The sequence below is a fragment of the Idiotropiscis lumnitzeri genome, chromosome 21, assembly GCF_059441095.1.
Source record: "Idiotropiscis lumnitzeri isolate Australia: NSW breed Sydney's pygmy pipehorse chromosome 21, RoL_Ilum_1.0, whole genome shotgun sequence".
Lineage (NCBI taxonomy): Eukaryota > Metazoa > Chordata > Actinopteri > Syngnathiformes > Syngnathidae > Idiotropiscis > Idiotropiscis lumnitzeri.
In genome coordinates, this window is record NC_142411.1 from 4,331,807 (window position 1) to 4,358,899 (window position 27,093).

The 27,093-nt window shown below is 46.9% G+C and overlaps 1 protein-coding gene across 6 annotated transcripts in view; it reads left to right on the plus strand.

Moving 5' to 3' along the window:
* col12a1b (collagen, type XII, alpha 1b) overlaps positions 1-27,093 on the plus strand; it is a 66,284-nt gene that overhangs the window by 2,681 nt on the left and 36,510 nt on the right. For all 6 annotated transcript variants that reach the window (XM_088285671.1, XM_088285674.1, XM_088285668.1 and 3 more), the window contains 24 exons: positions 2,044-2,160; positions 3,058-3,201; positions 3,290-3,337; positions 3,825-4,088; positions 4,658-4,825; positions 5,794-5,967; positions 6,056-6,346; positions 6,819-7,421; positions 9,498-9,776; positions 9,856-10,131; positions 14,366-14,635; positions 15,132-15,398; positions 16,654-16,846; positions 17,760-17,884; positions 19,557-19,706; positions 19,791-19,910; positions 20,333-20,497; positions 20,613-20,759; positions 22,239-22,381; positions 23,077-23,206; positions 24,011-24,156; positions 24,236-24,365; positions 25,812-25,948; positions 26,839-26,968. In XM_088285671.1, coding sequence (XP_088141797.1) covers positions 2,044-2,160; positions 3,058-3,201; positions 3,290-3,337; positions 3,825-4,088; positions 4,658-4,825; positions 5,794-5,967; positions 6,056-6,346; positions 6,819-7,421; positions 9,498-9,776; positions 9,856-10,131; positions 14,366-14,635; positions 15,132-15,398; positions 16,654-16,846; positions 17,760-17,884; positions 19,557-19,706; positions 19,791-19,910; positions 20,333-20,497; positions 20,613-20,759; positions 22,239-22,381; positions 23,077-23,206; positions 24,011-24,156; positions 24,236-24,365; positions 25,812-25,948; positions 26,839-26,968 — 4,617 coding nt within the window. The remainder of the gene's footprint in view (positions 1-2,043; positions 2,161-3,057; positions 3,202-3,289; positions 3,338-3,824; positions 4,089-4,657; positions 4,826-5,793; positions 5,968-6,055; positions 6,347-6,818; positions 7,422-9,497; positions 9,777-9,855; positions 10,132-14,365; positions 14,636-15,131; positions 15,399-16,653; positions 16,847-17,759; positions 17,885-19,556; positions 19,707-19,790; positions 19,911-20,332; positions 20,498-20,612; positions 20,760-22,238; positions 22,382-23,076; positions 23,207-24,010; positions 24,157-24,235; positions 24,366-25,811; positions 25,949-26,838; positions 26,969-27,093) is intronic.

Sequence of the window (27,093 nt, forward strand, 5' to 3'; positions counted from 1 at the left end):
TCTTCATCGGCCAGCAATTACATTGATATGACTATATAGAGAGGCGGAAATGTAATTGGACAAACAAATCAAATAGACACACACACACACACACACTGGCCTGGAAGCAATGCTGCCGTGACAAACGCAAAGAAATGAATCCAAAAGAATCTGGCTTGTAAATGTCGGTGAGTGCTAGTACCGGTGTCGTGCCAAAGTACTTACCCCCGAAAAAGAAATCTGTATTCCCTCTCGCGGGAGCGCGCACGCATTGACTGAAGGCGGCGCGATGTTACTCCGTTTGTTTTCATTGAAAGGCACGAAGAATGTATGATTTTGTGTTTTTGATTTGCTGTAATTTAAACTAGGTTTTCCATAAAAGTGGTAGTCTTCGTCGGTGTGGTTTTCAGCGCACCATTCGCTACAATTTAACACGTAAAATAAGCGTTTGACTCCGCCGAAATTGGGGGGAAATGACCTGCATTTGCATTCGTTGCACTCTTGACGCGGCTATCAGTGGTTATAAATAAAAATAAACAAATCAGTCAATCGGAATACAATTACGTGTTCTCTAACAGGATACCACCTATCTGTATTTTGCCACTTAATTTGATCTAGCTGGAAACACGATAGCCCACTTCACTCATCCTCTCCCCTTTTCATCGTGTTTTGATCACTGAAATTCCCTTATGGTATCTTCATTGATTGCAAAATTTATTTGGTCTAACGAGAAGGGATACAGATTTTTTCGGGGCCGGTGTGACTGATGACGTCCACCTGCTTGAATGTATCGTGTTGGCTTGCCAAGTCAAATGGAGGACACGGAGCCATTTAATGAGACAATAGAAGCCTTTTGACAGCGTGTGGACAAGCGGCCAGCGTCTCCTGGACATGTTTGCGCTTTTTTACTGGGAAGCAGAAGCAACATCTCGCTGGGCAGGTTGGTCCTTCCTCCGCATTGTCCCGTGCCGTCCGTGTCACCTTCCCGGTCAAGTCCACACCTCCGTCTGGACTTCACGACAATATTTTGCTGGGATATTCTTCACCTACTGCTGCGGTTGGCACTGAGAAAGAAAGAAATCTCCCGTTATTTAATTTCAAGTTTCCCAACAAGTAATTTTGTTCTAGAATAGTTTATTTGGACTTTGAGTCACAAAACGCTAAGACGTAACTGCCTATTTATTTATTTATTAGTGTATTAGCGTGCTAGCATCTTGCTAATGCTAAATGCAAACTTGGCGGAGTCTGGATCGTTCTCTTTGCGTCCGCCAAAAGTTTCATTCGCCGCTAATTAGTTAGTTAGTTAGCTCACATTCTACAATTGCAATTTTGTTTTAGTCAATATTTAAATATTGGTTTAAAAAACAGCTATGTAGCTAGCCAGTTGTGTGTGTGTGTGTGTGTGTGTTCCACGCCAACCTGAAGAATATCCCCTTAAAATATTCCACAAAGAACACAGGGTCTTTGTGTACATGAGTCTTTTTGTCCCCAAGTTGTAGCCTGCAACTTGTCATGTACACTTGTCATGTCGTCATGTACATTAGTGCTGTGTTTGTTTGTTTGCTCACAAAAAGACACTTTTTTTTTTTTTCAAACCCCTCACCAAGAACAGAAAAGTTCTACTTGTGGCCGCAGTCGTGGCCGAAGGCGTCCGGACGGACGTGGACCAACGTGCGTGTTGGTCAATTCAACTCCAAAATGTTGGATTGACGTCCGCTCTGAAAACATGAAAACATCTTTGCAACAATTTTCATGTGTGATAGCAAAGAAAAGCCTTTCGAATCTCATATCTGATCTGGTAAATCGAGGTACGTGTCGCGCGGGCCGCTTAAACATGGCCAGCGGGCCGTCAACAGCCCACGGGCCATGCATTGGACACCCTGATTTAGCCTAACAACCAAACGTCCAAATTGTCCACGATGATGTTGGCTTTTCTTTGCTCTTGCCGCCTGACAACCTCCGGAATGTCATGTGCTCCAACTAACAATACAAAGTACACGACGTGTGCGCGCCTGTGCCGTCCTCAACATTTATTTATTTATTTTTTACTTTTTGTGTGCACAGTGGAGCCGCCATCCGATTTGACCTTTCACATCGTGGATGAGCGGACGGTGCAGATGTCGTGGAAAAGGCCGCGCTCGCACCTCGACGGATACAGGATATACGTGACTTCCGACACAGGTGGGCCGTCCCGTCCCGTCCTGTCCTATCCTGTCCTGTCCCGCCTGTACCACGCTAATGAGCGCGGACGCACCCTGCAATTAGGTCGCCACGCACGCACACACGCATGGAAGAAAAGCATTATTCCACACACCCTGAGGGAAAACCAATTCCATTGCCCATCCCTTTTTTTTTTCCCCCACCCACAACGCCTTTTGGCCTCAAGCGACACGTCAAAGTCAGATTAAATTATCTTAATGTGAAGCTAGTAAAACATAATAGAAGCTAAATTATCATCGTTTGTCATCAGTGTCAAAGCAAAGGCTAAATCATAGTCATTTAACTGAAAAAACATGAGCTTGTCTGAATTTGAGCTGTCAATAAAAACACTGGTGGCCAAGAACGAAACATTTTATTGTTGGTAAAGACATTAGAGGCTAAATAATCTCAAATGTCATTTTCAAGAATAACTTTTGTGTAGATAATCTTAATTTTCTTGAGGTTAAAAACATTGAAGCTGCAATGATCTTTTTTTTTTGTGTCAAGACACTGGTGGAAAAAAAAATCTGGATTTTATTTTCTCTAAAAACACGAGAGGCAAAGTCATATTTCTATTGTGATTATAAATAATCAACATTTGAAGTGTAGCACAACAAATCGCTTGAGTTAAAAATGAGAGGGTAATATTGGAATAGAATGGAATTGACTATGAAAATGTAAATACAGCAAATTAAAAAAAAACAAAAAAACTACGACTTCGCTTTTCCATGTAGCGCCCCCCGGAGGCCATAGAGCTTTTTGCATCTGCTGAAATTACGCTTCGCCCCAAGTCTCGGTTCGATTCGGTTCGGGGGCCGTGCTAATGCGACAACATCATCCGTTGTCAGCTAAAGGTGTTCATTTTGTGGTGGATTACAGGAGAATTTATTCGAGAATTTGCATTGGCGCCGTCGGCCACGTCCACGTCCATCTCAGAGCTCAGGCAAGACGTGGACTACACCGTCAGCGTCTTCGCCTACGCTGGAGCCCAAGAGAGTTTTCCCGTCTCGGGACAGCTCACCAGTGAGTCAACTAGTGCACGACAGTGTACTTTTACCACTACTGTCTGGGAACTTGTTTCATCTCAACTCTTCTAATCCAACCTTTGCAGTCGAGTCTGGAGGACGACCTTCCAGAAGGTTGGACGCAGATGCCGCAAGTAAGTTGCATCGCTTCCTGTGTGAACGATTGCAAGTCATAGATGCAACACTAGTTAGGAGTGGCCTTGGCTACTAACTCAGCTAGTTCTAGAACAGGGGTGTGCAAACTTTTTGATTGGCGGGCCACAATGTGTTCTAAAATTTGACAGAGGGGCCGGACCAGGAGCAGATGGATTGAGTGTTTTGGTAACTTCACCTCATGGGAGAAAAAAAAATACATTTAATTTTAAAACAAAAACATTAGAAAGATATATATGTCTTTTAAAAAACACAGTATTTTGAAAATAAAACACTTACAAGGTTTATTCATTTAATTTTTTTCATGTTCAGCGGGCCGGATTAAAACGTTTAACCGGCCGCATGTGGCCCCCGGGCCGTAGTTTGCCCACACCTGCCCTAGAACAAGGTGCCAAAACTAGGTACTTGAAATCGGCCGGGCTAGCGTAAAGGCTAGCTAGCTTTAAGTTTTCAATTCTTTTTCTGCAGAATGTCCCGTGAGCTCAGTGGCCGACGTGGCCTTCCTGCTAGCCGGGTCCTGGGCCTCGGACCAGGCCGCCATTAAAAACGTGCGCAGCCTGGCGGCGGCCGTGGTCGGGGCCTTTCAAATCGGCCCAGACAAAACCCGCGTGGCCGTGCTGCAGTACGACGGCCCCGCGCCCGCCGGCTTCCCGCTGGACCGACACCTGAGCCGACAAGCCCTCATGCGCGCCATCATGGCGCTGGACATCCGCAACGGCTACGCCAGGACAGGTACCCTCACATCTGATCTTCTCACTCTTTATTAAACACACCCGCAGTCACATTTCCCTGTGGAACGTTATTTAAATATTAGAAAACGGCATGCCAAAAAGTAAAGGAAAAGACAAATGTCACAACAAGTGGATGCGTTGGGTTGAATTGTTCTGCCTGTCGCTGGAAGCGATGGGTCAATCCATTTTTATAGCATTCTCAGGTATTGCTTTGGCATGTCGGCATCCATGAAAACAACCCAAATGACATTCTTTTATGCTGAGACCTTTTGCTCAAGTGTACCCATAATACAACAAAGTGGAAATATTTCAAAATGTCTTTCTATTACACAAGGCCTTCAAGGTTTCACAGTCTTCGGTAATCGGCTTTGCTTTGACCAAAAACACGCGTTTCACACCCAAAAGCTGAGAAAACAAATGTTTTGTTACTTTGTGTCAGTCACTAAGTGGTTACATGTTGAAATACTTGCAAAATGAAGACTATGTGATGGGAGTCATCGGTGTCAAAGAAGTCACAAGTGTCAGGCCTGTTGGTGCTTCCTTGCTTTTGACGTTGTTTGTTTTGCTCAGGCGCGGCGTTGGACTACCTGCTGAGCAACACGTTGAGCGAGGCGGCGGGCTCGCGCACGTCCTTCCCCAAAGTGGCGCTGATCCTCACCGACGACGGCGACTGGGACGATTCCGCCGAGCGTTCGGCCAGGCGTCTCAAGAGCCAGGGCGTGGAGATCTTCGTCGTCGGTACGCCGCCGCTGCCGCCGCCGCACGACACCTTCCCTCTTCTCGTCTTCTTTGCGATGGCGCAATCGCGCTCGGATTCCTCCGGCATTTATCGAGTCGGAGCAGGAATGCGAGCGGCGTCACACTTTCCACACGCCGAGTGGACGCAGATACACAAAGGGCTGTGTTGCCATGGCAACCGGCTGGAGATCAACACTCAGCTCATCTTCAGCTGGAAGAGATAAAACAACAACCTGAAGAGGGCTCCCCTCACCCTGCAACACGCACACACGCGCACGAAAACAATCAGGAACTCATTCACAGTCCATCACGGTTCTTTGAACGAGCCTTCGTTAATGTTCGCACCTTTGACGGTAGCTGACAAGTGAGTGTCCACTTCCTGCGTTCAACTACTGGCATCAAACGTGAGCACACCCCCAAGGGAAAATGTCCATATTGGGTTTGCTTCATTATCTGTTTCCCTCCCTGGAGTCATGTGACTTGTCAGTGTTACAAGGTGTTGATGGGGAGCAGGTGTGCTAAATTTGGTGTTTATTGCTCACACATTGAAAGTTGAACATGGAAAAAACTCTTTGAGGATCTGAAAAACAACTGTTGCTCGGAGGGGTCGAAAAACTGTTGTTAGTTTGCTCCCGTGTCACGGCGTCAGTGACTTTTGCCGAGCCTTCAAAATGCAAGTGAGCGCACCCCGTGACGTAAAAATGCCGATTGTGATTTTCGCCGAACACAAATGACAAAAATCTCTCTCCCGTCGTTCAAACGATTCTGTTATTTCCAATGTTTGGCTCGAACAACCGAAGACTTTGAAGGTGGTCTGAGCAACTCAACGCTTGAAATCAACCCCCCTCCCCAGATGACTTCTCATTTCCTGAAGGGGCCGTCATGCTTTTGTTGATTTTGTAATAGAATACGCAGATACACACATGCAGTCGCGTGCTCGCTGACAGTGCGTCGTGTCGTCTTGGCAGGCATCCAGCGGGCCGATGAAGGTAAAATGAGGGCGCTGGCGTCCATTCCCTATTGGAGTCACGTCTTCAACATGGCGGCCTCGGATGACATCCGCAATCTTCAGAAGGATGTCGTCAGTCAGGTGTGCGCCGGGGTCGAAGAGCAGCTCAGCTCGCTCGTCAGCGGTGAAGAAGGTCAGTTTTGCTTTTTTTTAAAAAAAGTTTGCAAGTTCACATGCACCCCCAAAGTAGTTGTAAAGAAGGCGCCTGTGCTTCCTGGCAGCTGTGGAGCCCGCCTCCAATCTTGAGGTGGAGGAAGTGTCATCCAAAGCGATGAAGCTGAGGTGGAGCGCCTCGGTCGACGACATTTCAGGCTACAAGGTGCAGATGATCCCCCTGATGGCGGGAGGCAAGCGTCAAGAGCTGTACGTGGGCCGGGCGCAGACCTCGCTGGCGGTCCGGGACCTCAGCCCGGACACGGAATACCAGATCAACCTGTTTGCGTTGAAAGGCCTGACGCCCAGCGAGCCTGCCGTGCTTCTGCAGAGGACTCAGCCGGTCAAAGTTTCTGTGGGTGAGTCCAACTTGTCCATCTCATCGGAATTCCTCACTCACTTGACTGGACAGATTTATGAACACACATTTTTAAGGTAGCGTAAATCACGGAACAAAATATGTTCAACACCACTGCCCGTTAAGTGCAATATTAAAAACAAATTTATCTATTTTGATTTGGAGGGGGGGGGGATGGGTTCAAACGGATTAACAGCATTTGCATTCATTTCAAGGCGGGAAACATGATTTGCAAATTGAACGGCGCAAGCGTGGTCCCGAAACAAATTAAAGTCATATTTCAAGACAGCACTGCATGAAAAAACGTTCCGTGTTTATTCGCAAAAAGAAATTCTATCTATAAATCAAGGTAGCGCTGCAATGAAATAATAACTAGAGCTGCAAGCGGCTTCGAATGAATTTCAATTGATTCACAAATGGCGCACCGTCCGGTTTCTTTTCAATGACGAGCCGGCGACGGTCTCCCGTTGCAGAGTGTTCCCTGGGCGTGGACGTCCAAGCCGACGTGGTTCTCCTAGTGGACGGTTCCTATAGCATCGGTCTGGCCAACTTCGCCAAAGTACGAGCCTTCCTGGAAGTGCTGGTGAATACCTTCGACATCGGGCCCAACAAGGTCCAGATCAGCTTGGTCCAGTACAGCCGCGACCCGCACACAGAGTTCCTGCTCAACACTCACTCGGACCTGGGCGGCGTGCTGAAGGCGGTTCGCTCGTTTCCGTACCGAGGCGGCTCCACCAACACGGGAAAGGCCATGACGTACGTGAGGGACAAGATCTTCCAGCTGACCAGGGGAGCCCGGCCCAACGTGCCGCGCGTCACCATCCTCATCACGGACGGCAAGTCGTCGGACGCCTTCCAGCAGCCCGCCACCAAGCTGCGGGATGCCGATGTGGAGATCTTCGCCGTGGGCGTAAAAGACGCCGTGCGCTCCGAACTGGAGGCCATCGCCAACTCGCCGGCCGAGACGCACGTGTACACCGTAGAGGACTTTGACGCCTTCCAGAGGATTTCCACGGAGCTCACGCAGTCCATCTGCTTGAGGATCGAACAGGAGCTTCGCAACATCCAAAAGAAACGTGAGTGATTTTACCTTCTGTCTGCTTCCTGCTACTTGTCCATTTTCTTTCATGTAGAGTGAAATGCCGTTTATTGGGGTGGGTGGTATGAGGGGGCGGGGCTACGTTCCAGACCCAGAATAGATTAGAATAGAATGCCTTTTATTGCCACCATACACATGTATGAAGAGATGGAAAGCAGCTCCTTCTTCAGTGCAGTAAAATATATTAGAAAAAAAGAGAAGTAAAAATATAGGGAGACTTAAAGCAAAAGAAACGTAGTTATGCAAGAAGATAAAAAAATGTGGCCTGGGTCGTATAGTATTACAGAGTGCTATGGATTTTTGTCCAGTGTTCCGAGAAGATTGATTATTGCTCAGTAGTGGTAGTGTGCCAGACATACTCTTTGTGTTTTTCAAGCTGATCAGTTCGACTCCAATTTCTTACTGTTGTATGTGTCAATGTTCAACCAAACATGTATTTTTGTTTTCTGAAAGTCTGCTAGCTTAATGCATTTATGTAATGTGAAACGCCATAGACGGGCTAATGGACATTTGCATGAATTTTATGGCGATTCTAAGACTTCAAAAGTTCAATTTTCCGACTCCTCCGAGAGCGCTCAGTGCTGCCTGACATTTTGTGGCACAACATGGCACTGCACTGAACCCGCCCATCCACACGTTTCTATTTGGACAATCAGGCGACTTGTTCAATGTTTTCACTGTGGTGAAAACCAGTGATTGATTTTGAGCTTGTTTTTTTTTTTTTTTTATGACTGTCAGCCTGTCATCCAGGAAGCATTCCCACCCACAGTGAAAACTAAGTCCGAGTGTATCTCTGCACGCACCCGCGTGCGCACACACCCACACACACCCATACACATGTGGCGTTTAATGTTTTGCCCACATGTTGACCTGCGAGCGTGTGGAAAAGGTCACACGAGGGTCAAACGGCGCCCATGGCCCTTTTCTGGAGCCCGAGCCGTCCGTCAGGTGCGCGGGGTGCACGTCGAGGCAATAAACAACCGAGCGTGACGAGCATTCCTCCAGGCCGACATCTGCTCGTCAAGTTTCGACAAGCAACGTCTGCGCTTTTTGAGGGGGGAAAGAAAAAAAAAGTGCAGCACTTCAGTTTTCTTTTCTGCTCTGCCAGGAGCGACTGACATTCCTTGGAACGGCACATTATGTCATTTTTATATCATGATATTCTGTCGACGGGGATTTGACAGTAGCGCAATCAATGACGTGCCCCCGAATGTAAATTTATCACATGAGTGGAACTTACATGTGGGACGTGTCTGTCGACATGCATCGCGTGTAGCTCTCCGGCATCTGTCTTCATGACACGGCGCGTCTTCAGCTTTTTTTCTCTCGTTGGTCTGTTGTTCTTTTCAGGCGTGTTTGTCTGCCTAGCAACGCAGCGTTGGCATGCTGTGCGGTGATGTCCACGAGGGCAGTAAAACGCCTTTTGATGCTTGAAGGCCGACGGACGCATTTGCAAGCGTCTGACTGCTTTTGGCTCGCAAAGCGCTCGTAACGCCGGGAGTTGAGCTTCATTGGAAGTGACCGGAGAGCTGCTGAAGAAAAGTTAGCGTAACTCAGGCTAATGTTGTGCTCTGATATATGCTGCTTACTTACCCTTTCATGGTGAGTCGCGTTAAATTTAATGGATGGCAAGCCCACTAAAAATGTTGATAATTGCATACATTTGCTGATAATTTAAAGTCGAAATACAGCCCGCGATATATGATCCCGTAATATCGTCTTACAATATTCGCCTTAAGAGTGATTGAAAAAACAGATGATTGGTTTTGGAAAAAATGCAGCAACAGCAGGAAGATGCCGGCGCCATTTACTGCTTTCCTTTTTCCTCCCAGTATAGACGTTTTTGAGTCGATGTGAAAAAATATAAAAGTGCTCATGCCAAGACAATCTGAATGTTGCTTTGGTAGAAAAAACCCCCAAAAGATGCCCATAGTGCCACGTTGTTGAGCCCTGCGCTAGATAAACTTCTCTTTTTTCCTGGAGGAAATAGCAAAGAAATAAATGAATGTGGTTTCAGTATGCTATCATTTAAGTTCCCTGGTCTCATCTTTAGGTCTGGTCCAGCCCAGAGACCTCTCCTTCTCCGAAGTGACTTCCAGAAGCTTCCGGACCTCGTGGGAAATCGACGCCAACGACGTGGAGTCCTTCCTGCTCCAGTTCCGTCCCGTCGACGTTCCCGAAGCCCATTTGGTGTCCATGTCCGTCCCCGGGGACACGCTGACCACCGTCCTGCCTTACCTCACCCCGCTGACCCGCTACCAAGTCAACGTTTCGGCTCAGTACGACCGGGGAGACAGTTTGCCGCTCGTCGGCTACGAGACCACCTTAGAGGGTTCGTTGACGTGAAGCGTCGCCTGCTCACAACAAGAAAAAAAACAAACAATTAAAAAAATCCTTCCTGTCTCCGGTAGAACAAAGTGCGGTTCGTAACATAAGAGTGTCCCAGGAGACCACGGACAGCTTCCGCGTGTCCTGGCAGCCGGCGCGAGGAGCCGTGCTCCGCTACCGCCTGACCTTCCAACCCGTCGGCGAGGGAGGCGCCGCGCAGGAGGCCAGCACGGTCGGCGACGAGCCCTCCCTCGTGCTGCGGGGGCTTCGACCGAGGACCACCTACCTGGTCGGCGTCAACGCCGAGTACCGATCCGGTTCCGGACCGGCGCTGCAGACGCAAGGAACCACCAAAGAAGGTGAGATAAGCTTCCAAATTCTCGGGGCGCTTGCTCTTTTTTTTTTTTTTTTTTTTGTTGAATGACAAAGAGCATTTCAGTTCATTCCAATGGAGAAAACTGCTTTGATTTATGACGACATTGACTTACAAGCTTGGTCACGAAACAAATTCAACTTGTAAGTCAAGGTGCGACTGTATCCTGAAATGATACCTGATATTAATGAGTGACGCCAGTTGAGTGCAAGAAGCATGCGTGTCTTGTGCTTGTCTCTACACGCCGCTGGCGTAGACAGAGAGGAAGGAAGGAGTTGTCGTCAACACGTTTTGCAAACTTTTCCCGTGGCGCACCTGATCGGCGCTCACCTGACGCGCTCGTGGGAACGACCGCGGGCCCGCCTGTGCCGCTGTTAGCGTGGTTGCTAACGTTACGCTTGTCTGTTGTGTGTACACAGCGACGTGACGCGCACGCTGTTAGCGTTTAGCTCGTACATCCAGACGCTTTCATGTTGCGATTCAGCATTTTAGCCGCTTAGATGTCGGGATGGTTTTGGTTAATCGACCCCAACAAAGAGACGCAATTTATGTTGTTGTTTTGTTGTGTCTGTTGGTGTCTTTCTCACTTGTCGGATGTGTGTTCCAAATGGGCAGCTCAAATCAGAACAACGTGTCCTGGAATGTTGTGCTCACAACAATGTGGATCCTGTGTGTGCGATGCCGAGGGGGCGTGTGTGAACCTGGGGAACGTGCTTTCTTTCGCGCTACAATGAAGTGTAATTGCACATCCACTCCAGTAGTTGGCAGTGCCGATGTTTCTGGCTAGGCCGATTCCCCGGTTGGGCTAAATCTCGCGGCCAAATTCTACACATGTGAAATGAGGACACATTTGAAAGTCTGTCGGAAAACAAGCAAAATTCATGATCCAAAAAATGAAAAAGGCTGACTTAAGTGAAAATGGCCTCGGGCTCGCATTGCCAACGTCACATGAGCGAACGATGTGTGCGATGTTGGCGCGCACACACAGCAGAACATCGGATTTGAATCGCGCACCGGCTTCACTGTAGCCACTCGCATACGTGCTGTTCATCGCTCTGGACCGACGTTGACAGATGGACGTGTTCTCTTTTTGTTTTTTTGTTTTTCCTCCGGATTTGGGCCACCCGTACGAAAAGCGCAGAATCATCACGGGTCGGTCGGGCTTCTTAAGCGTCTGCTGGGAGATGGAACAAGTGCGCCGGCCAAGTTTACTCAACGCAGGCGACCAGCAAACTTTCCACTGCAAGCCGCCGGCCGGGCAGGCGGTCGGGCCTGCGTCCAGTTTTCAGTCAGTGCGCTGCCACCGTCACGTGCGGCGCAAAACTAAACCTTCACTAAATGAGGATTGTTATGTCAGGATCAGGATGACGATTCCGAATTCCGGATTATGAATATCCTACTGTTTGGACTGGAACGCAAGTGTTGAATGTGCCAAGAAAAACATAAATTTGGATGACACTGTGAAAGCAAACCAAAATCTTTTGACGAAAATACCTTGACATATGAGATGAATTTGTTCCATGACAACGCTCGTAAGGCAAAGTCATCTTTCCACATTGAAAGGAATGGAAATGCCATCCATCGCTTCCAGCCACTCAAAGCCAACCCAAAAAATGTGGCCATCTGTTTTTTATTTATGAGAAAAGCAGCATTCTGTAATATTAGTCTTGATACAAACATGCAGTCATGACATCAGTAAATAGAATTCAAAAGAATTCCAAAGTCTCCCATTCAATTCAATGAACATTGTGGTGCTCAATCTGGCCACCTGGGGGCAGTATAAAGGCCAATTTCTACTTTCTTGTGTGGTTCCAGCAGCCAATCATGTTGCTGCGGGGCCTGTCTTGCCGCAAGTGGGAGTAAAAATTTGAGAAAAAAAAAACATTTAAATAACAAAATGTTGTACCAAACCATATTTTGTCTAAATGAAAATCAGAATCAGAAATCCCTCTGCTGTCTTATAATGTAAAACGCCATAGCTGGGCGAACAGAAATGAAGATACACGTCATGACGCTAAAATATTTTCTAAAATTTCAAATCTAACTTTTTGAAAATAGCAAATGCATCAGAACTGTGTCGCACAATTGCGACTTGCCACTAGACTGCAAAAAGACATAAAAAAAACATTGAAACATTTGGGAATCTGAGTTGGAGTCTTGGAATGTGAGCCAAGATATATTTCTATTCCGTCTGTTACTCCAAGACAAATTTCTCCTCAGGGAGCCAAATAAAGAGAACCGCCAAACTAGCCGTATGCTCACCGCTTGAGATTGCTCGCCATAGCGAGTGAGCAGTTAGCGAGCAGTTAGCGGCCACTTAGCAGCCTTATCACATCCAGCAGTTGCGCTCCATAACTGTTGGTGTAGATTTGTGTTTGTTTTTCTCTCAACTCAAGTTTTGCTGCCCTGCTTAAAAAAAAAAACACTGTTGTGAGGGAAAACATCTGATGTTATTTAGCCGCTGAATGTTCCCCCGCTACTGGGTAAGTGTGCTTAGCAGCTAATAGACTGTTTGAATTTAGCTGTTTTGACTCCGAGCCAGAAACCACACACGCTTAGCAATACAACCGCAGTCATTTTTTTTTTAAATGGTCTTTGTTGTCTGTGAATCAGCGTTTTGTGTGAGACCAAACAAGGTACACATTATTTATTGAGCTGCAGGGGAGGGAGGTGTGAGAAAGAGAGAGAGAGAGAGAGAGGGAGGGAGGTGTGAGAGAGAGAGAGAGGGAGGGAGGTGTGAGAGAGGTGTGAGAGAGGAGAGAGAGAGAGAGAGAGAGAGAGAGAGAGAGAGAGAGAGACTCTCTCTCTAGTCCTCTCTCATGACCTTCCACGGTTTCCCCACCAACTAAATGAATGGACAAAACCTTTTCCCCGTTGCTGTGCATATGTTGAATGTTTCAAAGTGGGGTGAGGCCACAAATGGTAATTCACTTCCCCATTTTGAAACGGATTCAGATTTTTTTTTTTTTTTTTTTTTTTTTTTGACACGGTCAAAAAGCTCTGAAAGTGTGTGAGCCGAGCCTTTCGCCTTAATGGCATTTAAAGATGTCTGGAATTAGACGCTGGAAAAACGGCGGCAGTAGTGCCACATCTTCCATGCGATGTTCGGTATATGTGGCGTTCCACGTGATGCTGGTCTGTGGCTCACATGAAGCTGATAATAAAAATTTTTTTTTTTTAAAAAACGGCGGCCTCTGCCTGTCAAAATAAAAGCCCGCCACCTGATTGAATATGTGAAAGTCAGCGTCTTTAATTTCCTTTGGATTTACAACTGACGGGACGAAAGTGAGTCTCTTCTGGGCCAGACATCTTTCCCGTGTTATTTGCTCGCACACGCTTTGCGCCTTGTCGCATTTGAAGCATTTTCAGTGTCATCTCGTTTGAACGGCACCCAGCGAGCCGACGTGTCCCGAGATGTGTTTCACTTGGCACGTCGGGAAAACAAATCATTTCATGCGCGGCGATAATAAGCAAGCGCCATCTTTCCATCCATGCTGTGGGAACGCCACCGGGTGTCTTGAGTACATTTCAACTTCGCAGGCAAACTTGATGCGAGGTCGGCATCGGAAAAACGAATAGAGTAGTTGAGGAAATGGTAGGAGTCATTCAGAAGTCTTTGAATGCTTTTATTTTTTTTTTTATTGTCCGCGGACGCAACATGGAAAAGATCCTTGCATGAATGTTGCTTTTGAAAACAGAGTTGGCGTCAAGCTTTGATTCCCAACACACCAACCACTGGTCAAAATCGGCCACATGAGACACTAGATTATTATTATTTTTTTTTTTTATATATAATCTTTGCTGTCCTTTTATCGAGTTTGCTAGATCTTTTGTTTTGGTAATGCATGGCATATTTTTGTTGGTCAGAAAAAAAGACGCGTTCGCATGAATCCGACCCGCAGAATATTGTGTTGTGAAAATAGACTTAAAAACCGAACCAAACAAAGAAAAACAAAGTTTGGCTTCTACCTTTCATTTCCCACCATACTCCAGTTTCTGAACTCAAATAGGAGTTTTTTTTATTTATTTTATTTTTTTTTTGCTTTTGTGACCCCCAAACTGTAAAACAACCAAACAGGACTGAGAAAACAATTGAATTTTGTTGAGGAACCAATGCAACAGCGCCATCTACAGTGATCTGTTTGTCATGACTGCTTCACAGTTCATTTTGCAATAACGCCAAATTGCGACTGTTGACCGTCTTGACTTTGTACTTACAGAAGTGGGCCCTCCTCAAAACCTGGTCACCCGAGACGTGACCGACCGCAGTTTCACGGCGCGGTGGGCGCCCGCTCCCGGGAACGTCAGGATGTACCGCGTCAAGTGGCAGTCGGCGTATTCCGATGAATCCGGGGAGAAAATGGTCCGAGGTGACCAAACGGACACGCTGTTGGATGGCCTGAGCCCCGAGACGCTCTACCAGGTCTCGGTGGTTGCCGTTTACGAGCACAAGGACAGCGAGCCGCTCACTGGATATGAAACCACCGACGGTAAGTACGCCGCAACGGAACCGCATTTCGTTAGTCAGAGAACCGCTTCGAAGAACCATTAACTTTGATTTATATGTTTCTATAAATTGATAATGACGCAGTTCCTGGTTTGGTTTGATCTTTTAGCAAATCGGCAAAAATGTTGGTGATTCTCCTCCAAAGAATGAACAGATGTTCGCAAATGTCATATTTTGCTAAAAAAAACAAAATGCCAAGCGAATCCGTCTGCTTTCACCACAGTTAGATGAGTCGGAAACATTTACACGTTGAAATATTCTCTTGTAAACATCAGAATCAGCACGTTATGTGACGCCTTCATTCTGTTTTATTGACATTTTATTGGCTCAAATGGAAAATGCGGTCACGCACTCCCAGACGATGACTTCTTAAATTTTGTCATGTACTCTGACTCGCTTTGGAAAAGCACGAATCTGTCAGGGTGGAGGAGTGGGGGGGTCCATCTCGCGCCTTCAATCATGGCCCGTTTCTCCCGCAGCTTCGGCGGAAGCGCGGCGACTGCGCGTGAGCGACGAGACCGAGCGCTCCGTGAAAGCGACGTGGGCGGCGGCGCCCGGCAAAGTTCTGCACTACCGGCTCAAATACGTCCCCGTCGCCGGCGGCCGCGAGGTGGTCCTCAAGATCCCCGCGGGGGTCACTTCCAGCGTGCTGAAGCGGCTGCAACCTCTCACCTCCTACGACATCACCGTCCATCCCATCTACAAACGTGGGGAAGGAAAAGCAAGGCAAGGCGTAGGAAGCACACGTACGTTGGTCCCTCCCACCCTCAGATGAGCATCACCGTCTGCACGCATGCAAACGTCACAACACGCTTGGACTACAAAAGATTTGTCACATTTGAAAATAATCCAGGCCTGAATACTAGACATAGCTCAATTATCGGCCGAGACGATTATCGGAACCAATATTTGGCATTTTGCCGATTATCATCATCTGCCTTTTTCTTTTGTAACTTTCAAGGCCGATAAATTAAAAGCTGGTTTATTTTAGCTCGCTGCAGCACACCTCTCTCTCTCTTGCTCTTTGCTGCGCTCGTGGCCTTGCCCGCAGAAGCCGATTGGCCCGCCCACAGCACCATCTATTTGGTTCCTTGCGCAGTCGGTAGCAGCCAATCAGCACTAAGCTGCCTGTTTGCTTTTTCACCTCGAGTCACACGCACGACAGGAGAGGTCCTGTGAGCAAAGGAAAGTTTAGGCAACAGACTTTGCCGGAATTTTAATAAATGTCAGTCTACTACTCACCAAAAACTATTTGCCCTAGTAAACTTTAAAGAGATGTTTGTTTTCATTGAACTATAAGACGTGCAGCTGAGCCTGGGTGCTTCGTGAAGTTTAACATGTTGCAAATCACTCCGGTTGTTTAATAAACGTGCTTAATGGCCTTTCAACTAAGTCAAGTTTTGAAAGATTTTCACACCCTTTTTTCAACAAATGAATATCGGCTTCAAATATCGGTTATCGGCCTCCTTGACGACTAATAATCGGTTTCGGCCCTGAAAAAAAAACAGATCGATCTATCACTCCTGTCTACATAAAAAATAAAAAAATCATGATCAATCCAAGCATCTAAATGACCCATTTTAAAGTGAAGTGAAGAATGTTGACGTTTACAAGTTTGTCAAAAGCTTTTCCTCCCTTCCCGTAAAGTCTAAAAGCTCATTTCCTTTCCGCGTTGAATTGTGCTGGCAGAAGGTGTCCAATCCACCACTAATGTAGGCATGATGAGAAAAAGGAACAATTATCTTCCTGGGTGTCCTCTAATTAACGGCAAGACTGCTAACGAGGCTCCTGTGAGCATTTGTGACTCATTTCATGAGGTCTGTCTCTCCTCCACAATGAGAGTTGAGCACAGCCAACCCGGTTTCGACGGACCCGCAAACGATCAAAAGTCAACATCTAGGGAGGCCGTGTCACTCAAAACTTGTTTTTTTGGGGTTTTCAAGTATGACTGTTGATGAAGGACTGGCTCTTTAACGTCCCAAATGCGTTCTTGTGTTCCAGTGTCGCCTTACAAGGCTCCGAGGAACCTCCAGACCTCGGAGCCCACCAAGACCAGTTTCAGGGTGTCGTGGGATCCGGCGCCCGGGGAGGTTAGGGGCTACAAGGTGAGCTTCCACCCGGCAGGGGACGATATCAACCTGGCCGAGCTGCTCGTGGGTCCCTTTGACAACACGGTGGTTCTGGAGGAGCTCAGGTGAGCGGATCGTTACGTTAGCGTGAGCATTAGCATGCCAACCAGGGTGTGAGCAAAAAGCCATGGCAACCGCTGTAAACACCTTAGCAACCACTCTCAAAACTCCAGCGAGCTCAGCGGCCACTTTAAACATTCTGCCGACCACTTCAAACAACTTGCGATCCACTTTAAACAATCAAGCGACTGTCTCCAACAGCATAACAAGTCAAGTCAGAAGTCTAAACTTGCATCATACATGTTGATGCGACGAATAAAAAAAAAAATCCTATTGGAGCATGTAGAAATCAAGTTTAAAAAAAATGTCGTCGTCACGTTAGGGAGTTAAGAATTAAGTCCAAAATGGGATAAACCATGTCAAGGAGTATAAAAAATAAAAAAAAACAAAAAAAATGGTAGCATCAATTTGACGAGTGTAAAAATGTCATCTTGCGGGAAAAAGGGTGTCATTATGGTCTCTCTAATGTGAAGGTGTGTAGCAATGAAGTCCAAAATTCTATGTAGCATGAAGTTAAACAAGGTTGCAACGATGATCAAAAGTCAAGCAATAAAATCCAGAACGATATTAACCGTGGTAAGGTGTGCTAAAATGCTTCCGTTAAAGCGCTCAGAAAGAAAATCCCGAAATGCCAGCAAGCATCTTAAAGAGTTGAGCAGTGGAGTCTAAAATGGTAAAAGCAAAATGCTAGCTAGTATCTAGCAAGTTAAACAGCGTAGCAGAGAACTTAAAAATGGATGATATCAATGAGACTCGTTTTACAGGAGTCTAAAAATGTATGCGAGCATTGCATAAAAAAAAAATAAAATAGAACGTACCGATTTGAAGAAGGTAGAAAGCTTCTAGCAGCCCGGAAAATGTTTTGAGGAAAAAACTCTTCTGGCGTGTGACGGCACTCCTCGGTGTGTTTGCTATCAGGGCTGGAACCAAATATTCTGTGGCCGTGTTTGGGATGTTCGACGGAGGGGAGAGTTTGCCTCTGGCGGGGGAGGAGAAGACCACGCTGTCCGACGCTCCCGAGCCGCCTCCGTTGGGTCCTTCTGGTAAAGATTGCTCTAATATTTGATTGCGGACATTCACCTTATAAAAATTCAGACTTCCCAACAGAAATTCTGGTTTGAAACGCTTGCGAATTTCCATCTCGACCAAATCCGTTTTGCTAACACTGGTTTGCACGTTTCTCGTCTATTTCAATTCCCGTAATAATGGTAAGTCCATTTTTTTTTTTTTTTTTGGCCAAATGGCCAAGCAGTGTGTACTCAAAGCGGCCATCTTGCGAAGCCGCTGTAAAGTATTCATCGTCCGGCAAAAATAAGGAGCGCCGAACAGCAATCTGGAATGTAACTTGTTGGTAATTAATGTAGCGTCTGTCGACCGTGTTAAGTTTCTTCCCAGCGGCACGTACTGGCCTTGACTTCTCCCAGATTGGTGCCAGAAGGTTGAACTTGGCGTTGTCGGAGTCGATTAGCGTCACGGAGGAGCGCACATGATCACGATTACGGCTAATTACAGAGAGCTGTTTGGCTCACCTCGACGACTTTTCTGCGTCAGCCTTCACGGACGTGCAGCTGCGCAGACGTGCACAAAGCGTCGTTTGGGAAGCGTGACCCCCGCCGGTGCACATGTTACATATTTGGAGCATCCTGAACGTCGACGTCTTGCTCGTGTTCATTATGGAGAAATGTCACCAGCGTGGGGAAAAAAAAAAAGTCTCCGTTACCACACATTATTTAGAAAATAAAACATTAACAAGGTTTAGTCATTTAATTTTTTTCAAGTTCGGCGGGCCGGATTGAAACCTTTAACGGGCCGCGTGAGGCCCCCTGGCCGCAGTTTGCCCACCAAGTGTAGCTGAAATGTAATTGACTTGGGGGGGGCGGGGGGGGAGTGCAGCTCTCAAGTGAGCGCGGCACATGTTCCATATTTGCCGCGTCTGGACCTGTTGTGTCTTCGGCGTGTTGATTGTGGAGAGATGTCACCGCCGCCGCTGCCGCCGTGTGTCTTCTGACACTGGAAAAAAAGAAATAAAAAATCTCCCTGCTCGAAATGACGCAAGCCCTCTTAATGATGCGGAATGTCGGCTACCCCCGAGGATTGGGACACGTGCGCGCCGCTCGGAAAATGTTACGCCGCCGTCGGGCCCCGAGGACGTACTTGACCCCGGGCGGGAATTTGCACCCTAATAGGGAGCAGACGGCATGCCGAGCTGCTACCGGAGCCGCGCGGTCTGCGGCGACCCGATCAAGTCGGGAACCTTGTCGTAGGAACATCGAGGGACCCAGTACGAACTTGACTTACTCGCTCGTAACTCAATCTACTCGTAATCGAATAAATTTTGTGAGAAAAATGAGTTAGCTCGACGACCATGTTTGCATCTGCTGTCCTCTAACTTGTCTTCGCTTGCACCCTCCAGATGTTAAAAGCCCAACAGGTTATGAAGAGCGACCAAACGGCGGAACAACGAGGAAGATCAATCGGCGTGGATCAGAGAAACATCGCTGGATTTGAAAAAAAAAAAAAAATTCACCACCAAAGTGTCGGGCGTGTGAATGATGACGTGTGTTACATGAAGTGCTTGTTTGCTGTCTGCGATGTTTTCTTCTGCTTTTCCCACCTTGTCTCACGCGCAAAGGTCCCGCGGCGCTTTGAAGAGCGTCCGCCTTCGGCAGGCGGGCGCTCAGCCGTGTCTTTTTTTTCCCCTTGTCGCCACCGCAGGCACTCAGTGCAAGACGTCCTCCAAGGCCGACATCGTGCTGCTGGTGGACGGCTCCTGGAGCATCGGACGCATGAACTTCAAAACCATTCGCAACTTCATCAGCCGCATGGTCGGCGTCTTCGACATTGGTCCGGATAAAGTCCAGATTGGTAATGCCAAATCGACACTCGACATGCTCATGAAAAGTGCAGAGGTCAGCGCTGCTCACTGATTGGCTGCGGTGCCGGACGCAGGTCTGGCTCAGTACAGCGGCGACCCCAAGACCGAGTGGCACCTGAACGCCCACGCCACCAAAGCCTCCCTGCTGGACGCCATCGCCAACCTGCCCTACAAAGGAGGCAACACCATGACAGGTGACTGACAGAGCGCCTCGTAGTTCTGAGGTGACGGGTCGGAATCCGCACTTTTGCTTCCCGGTGTGGACTTTGCATTTTCGCATTTTTGGAGAAAGCCAACTAGAACAGCTGAAGTTTATGTGAGGCTAATCAGGTGTGTGCTGACATATTTCAAAGGGGGTGTGCACACTTGTGCAACCAACTTATTTTTACTCGTTTTTTTGTTTTTTGTTTTTTTTACTTACTCTCTCAAAAAGAGACTTTTGAAATGTACTTTATTAATGTGACTATATTATTTAATTTTTTTTACTTAAGTCTGAAATTATTTAGTAATAGAGTATAAGGTACCAAAGGAATATTTTTATACTTGAGAGTGAAGAACTTGTGTTCGGTCACCTTTCTGGCTAACCCAATGGGCGTGTGTTGCCGCGGCGACGCAGGGATGGCGCTGAGCTACATCCTGCAGAACAATTTCAAAGCCAACGTGGGAATGCGAGAAGAGGCGCGCAAGATCGGCATCCTCATCACCGACGGAAAGTCTCAGGACGAAATCGTCACCAACTCGCAGAACCTGAGAGACAGCGGCATCGAGTTGTACGCCATCGGTCAGTTTTTGGCACCTATTATTTTATTTTTTGTGTGTGTGTTTGTTGAAAAGCAAGCGTCAAGCAAAGTTGTCGAGCGTTTTTTTTTTCTTTTTTTTTTTTTTCTTTCCATTAGGCGTGAAGAACGCAGACGAGAACGAGCTGCGCTCCATCGCCTCCGACCCGGACGAGATTCACATGTACAACGTCAACGACTTCAAGTTCTTGCTGGACATCGTGGACGACCTCACCGTCAACTTGTGCAACAGCGTCAAGGGGTCAGGTAGGCAAAAAAACAACAAAAAAAGAGTTTGTCGAAGCCAGTTCGATCTTCACTCGAGTTTTTTTTTTTTTTTTTTTTTTTTGGTGGGAGAGTCTGCCTACTAATGCTGCAATGACGCTAATCGCTTAAGATCCAAACCAGGAAGTGCTAACGGGTCACAATTTGAAAAACAAAAGACGGGATAGTAAACATTTGTGGATTTCAAGGTACTAGTGAACTGCGAATCTACTTCGACATTTTTGGGTATTTTTGCAAAGAAAGGAAAAGCTGTGACCCGGTCGTTGTCATTTCGGGCTGCGAGTCAGATTTACACCCTTCGCTAATTACGAGTCCTGCAGCTCAGGTGGAAACTTCACAAAGTTTGCCTCTTCTGGAATTGTCAAAAGACTGACAACATCACATTTTTTCCCTCCAATTTTATTGCGGCTTTTAAAGGCACCTGAGGGGCCGCCACTCCTTTGGCCATCAATTCACTTGATCACTTTTTGCTTCACTTCCACTCAAATTGAAGAGCAACCACAGATGACGCAACAATTTGGACATTAGCACTAAGACAGATACTTGTGTTTAAAAAAAATGGCTATAAATTTAAGTAAAGATTCATTTAATCGATCGATTGACAACCAATAATTTACCGAATTAATCAACAACTTTTTTTGATAATCAATTAATAGTTTTGAGAGCTCCAAATTTCAGCCTCTTCCACAGTAAATTATTTCCTCTCGTCTTCCGAGAAAGCAGACTGACCCTCATTGTGTTCTTTGCCGATTCTCTGACAGATTGTACGGGCCAAACCAGTAACGGAATGAATTTATAATGATCGAAAAATGTTTGCTCATTTTCTCAGTTTGAAATCATGTCCCGTTTTTGGATGAAGGGAATGAAATGAAAATCTGCAAGAATGCTGATCATTGTTTTGCAAATTAAGAGCAGATGTGTTCAGATTATTATTTAGATATATTATTTATATTATTTAAAAAAAATTCCAAAGATAATCAGTCTGCCTTATTGGAGAGGCTGCAATTGAATTTGAAGTTGAACACGATTTCTAAACGATTAATCAAAAATAGCTCATTTGATGACCGATGAATTGACAATTAATAAATTAATTGTTGCAGCTCGAAAATAGATATTGGATAGTGTTCAACATGGATGCAGAAAGCGCAGAACCTGAAAAAAAACAACAACTTAGGAACAGTAACAAGTATTTGTCCTGTTACTCGCCACTCCACTGACGACAACAACAGCAATTTGTCAAATTGGGTCCGCGGCAGGTCCAGCTGTAAAAGCAAATTCCAGTACTCGGAGTGGAACATTCCACTGAGTCCGTGTAAATCACTTTTAAGAGCACATTTATTAAAAAAGAAAAAAAAAAAAGTGATTTACAGCGCCACGGAGGTGGCTGCGGCGCTGTCAGATTTGTGGACGCCTGGACGAGTTGCGTCGCGTTGACGCTGCTCCGCTGGTCCCACCCCGCAGGCGAACCGCTGGAAGCGCCCACTGACCTGGTGACCTCCGAGGTCACCCACCGCTCCTTCCGCGCCACCTGGAGCGCGCCGCAAACGCCCGTCGAGAGGTTCCGGCTCGTCTACGTCCAGGCGGACGGAGGACCTGCTCGCGAGGTACGAAGACGCCGCACAAAACATCACAAATATTATTATTAGCTTTCATCGTAAAACACGTTAAGAGAAAGCAAGGTCAGTCCAGTGTGTGTTTTTTTTTTTTTTCACAATAATACTTGACTTTATATTTATGATTCATATGTAACTGCAGCTTGAAAGTGAAGCGTAGAGAGTCTCTGTCACTGAAATTATTGGATGCCGCACTCTTCTCATCCGCTTCTGGTCTCCTTGATAATCGCACCATGATTTTATGGTTCAAAGACAAATTATACAGCACAGTCTCTTCCTGTGCAGCTCCAAAACACGATAGAAATGTACGTCAAAAAAAAAAAAAAAAGAAACTTGACTTCTTCCATATTGATGCTCCGCCTACTTTTTGTGAACTTCTTATCTCCTGAGATTTACAAGCAGCCATGGCAGAGTTTATTTGCAAACGACTGCGTCGACAAGAGATTTATTCTGCCGATCCATTTGTGAGATGCGTCCAATTCAGGGCTTCTGGAATGCTCCATTTGAACCCGTTTCAGCCGTCAGATAGCCGAGCAATAAAAAGGCTCACGCTTAGGTCAGCGTTGAGTCCTTTTTTAATTTCTTTTTTATTTAACTTTTTGTTTAGTTTTAGTTAGAGAGAGACAGAGAGAAAATGAACTGTACTGGTTCCCACTGACGCGTTTGTTGTGCTGTTGTTGTGGCAGATGCTGCTGGACGGTTCGACGACATCGACAGTGTTGGATGATCTGAACCCGCTGACGCAATACGTGCTGAGCGTCTACTCAGTGCTGGGAGACGACAGCAGCGAGCCGCTGGTGGGCCGCGAGACCACCTGTAAGAAGTCGCCCTCCTCTCGGCTCGCGCTTTCCCACTGCGATAGCTAATCTCGAGAGAGGTTTAACGAGCAGCTTTCTACCGTTTCTCCGCTGCTTGATGGTCTTCTTGCCTCGGCTGCCAAATATTCCTGCTCTTTGCGCGTCAAGCTGACGTCTGATCTGAGGCGGTCGACTGTCACATAAAGCCCATCCCGTGACGTCGGGGCTGACTGGGAACTTAAAGCTAACTTTCATGTAAAGATGCGCAAAGTGCTTTTATGAGTTCAGGGTTTTTTTGCTGGCTTAAATTTAGCCACCGGTGGAACCGTTCCAATTGCGCACTCTCCCTAGCTCAGGCTAACACGTTCCATGCTAACTTTTTATGCACATTTAATTGCTTTTGTCACATACTTCCCTACCAAAATAGAAAGTCAAAATACGGGCGCTCACGTCGATAGTTCCTTAAAAATATAAACAGCAAGATTCATCAACTTTTACTCTTAGCAGACCGCAGCCGCTTCATCAGGCTCGTCTGGGGGGCTGTGGAATAATAGTTTAGTGGAATAATAAAAAAACAATTCTAAGAATATACGATAACCTCATGTACTCCTTGGAAAAGCATTTCGCCTTTCCGATGCAGCACCACCTACAGGCGTAGTACTGCAATTGCGGTCGGAAAGGAGCGTCATAACACTTTTCATGATGTCAGGCGCTTTTAACCTGGAGGCGGGGCCACAATTACGCGTAGGCTCGTCGCACCGGCAAATTTTATATGCAGAATAATCCCTGGGTCTTCTTTGACAGTCTTTGCATCGGTTTTCAGTGCCGCTGCCGGCCGTCACGTCCATCAACGTCTACGACGAGACCATGAGCACCATGAGGGTTCACTGGCAGCCGGTGGGAGGAGCCACTGGCTACATCGTGCTCTACCGATCCATCAACGGCACCGACCCTCTGCTGGACAAAGAGGTAACGCGGCACACAAAATGACGCGGCGCGTTGGGCGAACACGGCGCTCTGAATCGACTCCCCGCCCGTCCGTTGGCAGGTGCGCGTACGGGCAGATGTGAGTGACATCCAGTTGTCGCAGCTGCTCCCCAACACGGCGTATTCCATCTCCGTCTTGGCTCAGCACGGAGAAGGCATCAGCCAGCCGCTGAAGAGCAGTGGAGTCACGTGTACGTACATGTATTGGGCTCTTTGGAATTTGATTGGTTGCAGGTGGGAGAAGCTTGCATGCAAGATGTGCACTTTATAAGTCCATTGACGGCTATAGACGTCAAAGATCCGTCAGTTAGTTCTTTTCTCCTGGATCCTCAGGTACTCTAATTCCTCTTCTTCTTAACCTTGACGTCATCTTCACATATCGCTCTTTAGGCCCAGCTCGCAGTCTCGGCTGTGATTCTTCCCGAGGTCCATTCAACAATATTTTGGATTTCTCTTGCATGCTCTTGACTTTTTGGGATCGGCTCTTCCTGTTCCAACATGACAGGAAGCAAGCGCTCTAAAGACATACTCGAAAGAGTTTGGTGTCTGTGAACTTTACTGCCTTGAACAAAGTCCTGACCTGAAACTCACAAGAACACCCTTGGGATGAATTCCACCAGAAATTAGGAGCCGGGCCTCTATCTGTCGGGGGGGAATTTCTCAAAAACCTTCAAAAGGCTTTCAATAATAAATAAGACGAAGTGACTTTGGGCTTTTCCTTGTCAGGGGTCACCTCGGCGAGCCGCTCGCATGATTTGTTTGGCACTCTTTTCACGCCGGATGCCCTTCCTGACGCAACGGTCCATTTTTGTCCGGGCTTGGGACCAAAATCCTCCCAAACAAATCTATTAAAAAAAAAAAATAAAAAATATGATGACTGATACACATGACCTGTTCTACTGCCCACACTGAACTTCCCACCAGTAATGTTCCCTCTGTGCTATTTAAGTGCAGTTTTTCAGGAAAATGACGCCATTTGAAACGTCAGCTAAGAAAACGGAATTTTAAAATGATTTGAATGGAAATATGTCAGCCAATCAGAGAAAGCTGACATATCATGAAACTGTTATAACGTATCTGCGAATGTCACTTAAATTCAGTACAGGCAGGTGAGCGAATACTTGTAGCTCGAGAGCTGATGGAAAAAAATATTTAAAAATGTCAACGTTTGATAAAGAGAAGGAAAATGAATGGTGGTGTTGATAGCAAACTCTCGTCATGTAGACCAGCAAAAATTTCTGCCAGGAAACATTTTTGGGGGCTGTTCAACGGAAATTCAGGTTGAATGAAAAAAAGAAAAAAAAGAAACGTGTTTTCTTGAAAGAATGTTCCACATGTTACAAATTGTGCCACGGTATGTCAACTTGTGAGTGGAGTCCCCCACCTCTGCTATCGATTTGCAAATCTAGTCCAGATGATGTTTGCGCTGTCACCTCACCAGTGAGAGCGAGCGCCTCGCTTGCAAAACGGATTCCCATAGCCTTCCTCGTCTTGTCATCCAAGTACCAGAATGTTCAAGTTCAACTTTCGATTCAGATGATAATACCTAAACGGAAAAAAAAAAGCAAAATATTAATCCGATATTTGCCTGAGCTTTTGGTGTCCTGATGTGCGTTTCCTGCCCCGGTGCCCCCTAGTGGCCATGCCGCCCGCCGGCGCCCTGAGGATCAGCGGCGTGAATCACAGCAGCATGAAGCTCAACTGGGACGCGGCGCCCGGCCTGGTGCGCAAGTACATCGTCACCTACAAGCCCGAGGACGCCGACGCCAAAGAGGTGAGGGTGACGCTCGTTATTCTTGACGACGGGCGGAATTAGGGTTAGGGAAGGAAGGAAAACAATTGCGTCCGAAAGGTGCGATGAGAGAGGGCCTCTCCCTCCTCTCTCCTCCCCCCCGCCTCCCGTCATCCGGCTGCCACTCCGTCCTCATTATTCCCTCCTCCTCAAAGCGTCTGGGATGAATCACGCGGCACCAGACTTTTCAGCCACTCGTGATGGATGACACGAAGCAGCTTCGCTCGCTCGTCTTCTTTTGGGATTAGCGCACGAGTCTCCCGCTCTCCTCCGTCACCGCGTCCGAACAGGACCGCTGCCAACTTTTGCCGTCTGCTGAGGCTCAGCGCCGTACGTCGGCCTCCCGCCGGGATGGAAAAAGCCTTCCGTGCATCAAATGTACTTCCACCTCTACCAAATGTCGAAAATCCTCCTGATCAGTTGAGAACATCATCCTTGCGCCAGAAGCATTACACACTCCATCTGCAAAACTTGCTCGGGACTGTTAAACTCATACACGCGCACTTATGTGAAATAAAAGTGAAAATGTTTGAATCATTGCAAACCTTCAAACACCTGCTACACGCGACACATCCTCACAATCTTCAGTTTTCTGCTCTTTGGGAAGAACTACTCGGACTTAATTAATTAAACGGTGTCGTTTCCAATAGAGCTCAGTACTGCCACCCCAGCCTGTTGTGGCACAACGTGGTACTACGCCAAAGCTGCCCAACTCTAAATTCCCGACTTGGCTGCATAAAAACTGACTTCAAAATGTGCGCTATTGAACAACTGTGATATCGTTCAGGTTGACTGTATGATGAATGTTCAGGACTTGTAGCTATTACAGTGTCATTATCATCAATGTGTGTTTGAAAATGTTCCCACAACAGCTGGAAGTCTTCGGCGACGTCACCGCACTGGACGTGCCGGGCCTCACTTCCCAGACGGAGTACGACGTGGCCGTGACCCCCGTGTACGACGAGGGTCCCGGGAACCCCATGCTCGGACTGGCAATCACGGGTCTGCCGTACTTTTCCACACATTTTTTATTTTTTTTTTTTTTACAGTCACTGACGAAGTCAATGAAGAATGTTCCTTTTTCCAGTGGCTTTAACAAGCCGTCTTCAAAGAGTTAACGTCACGCA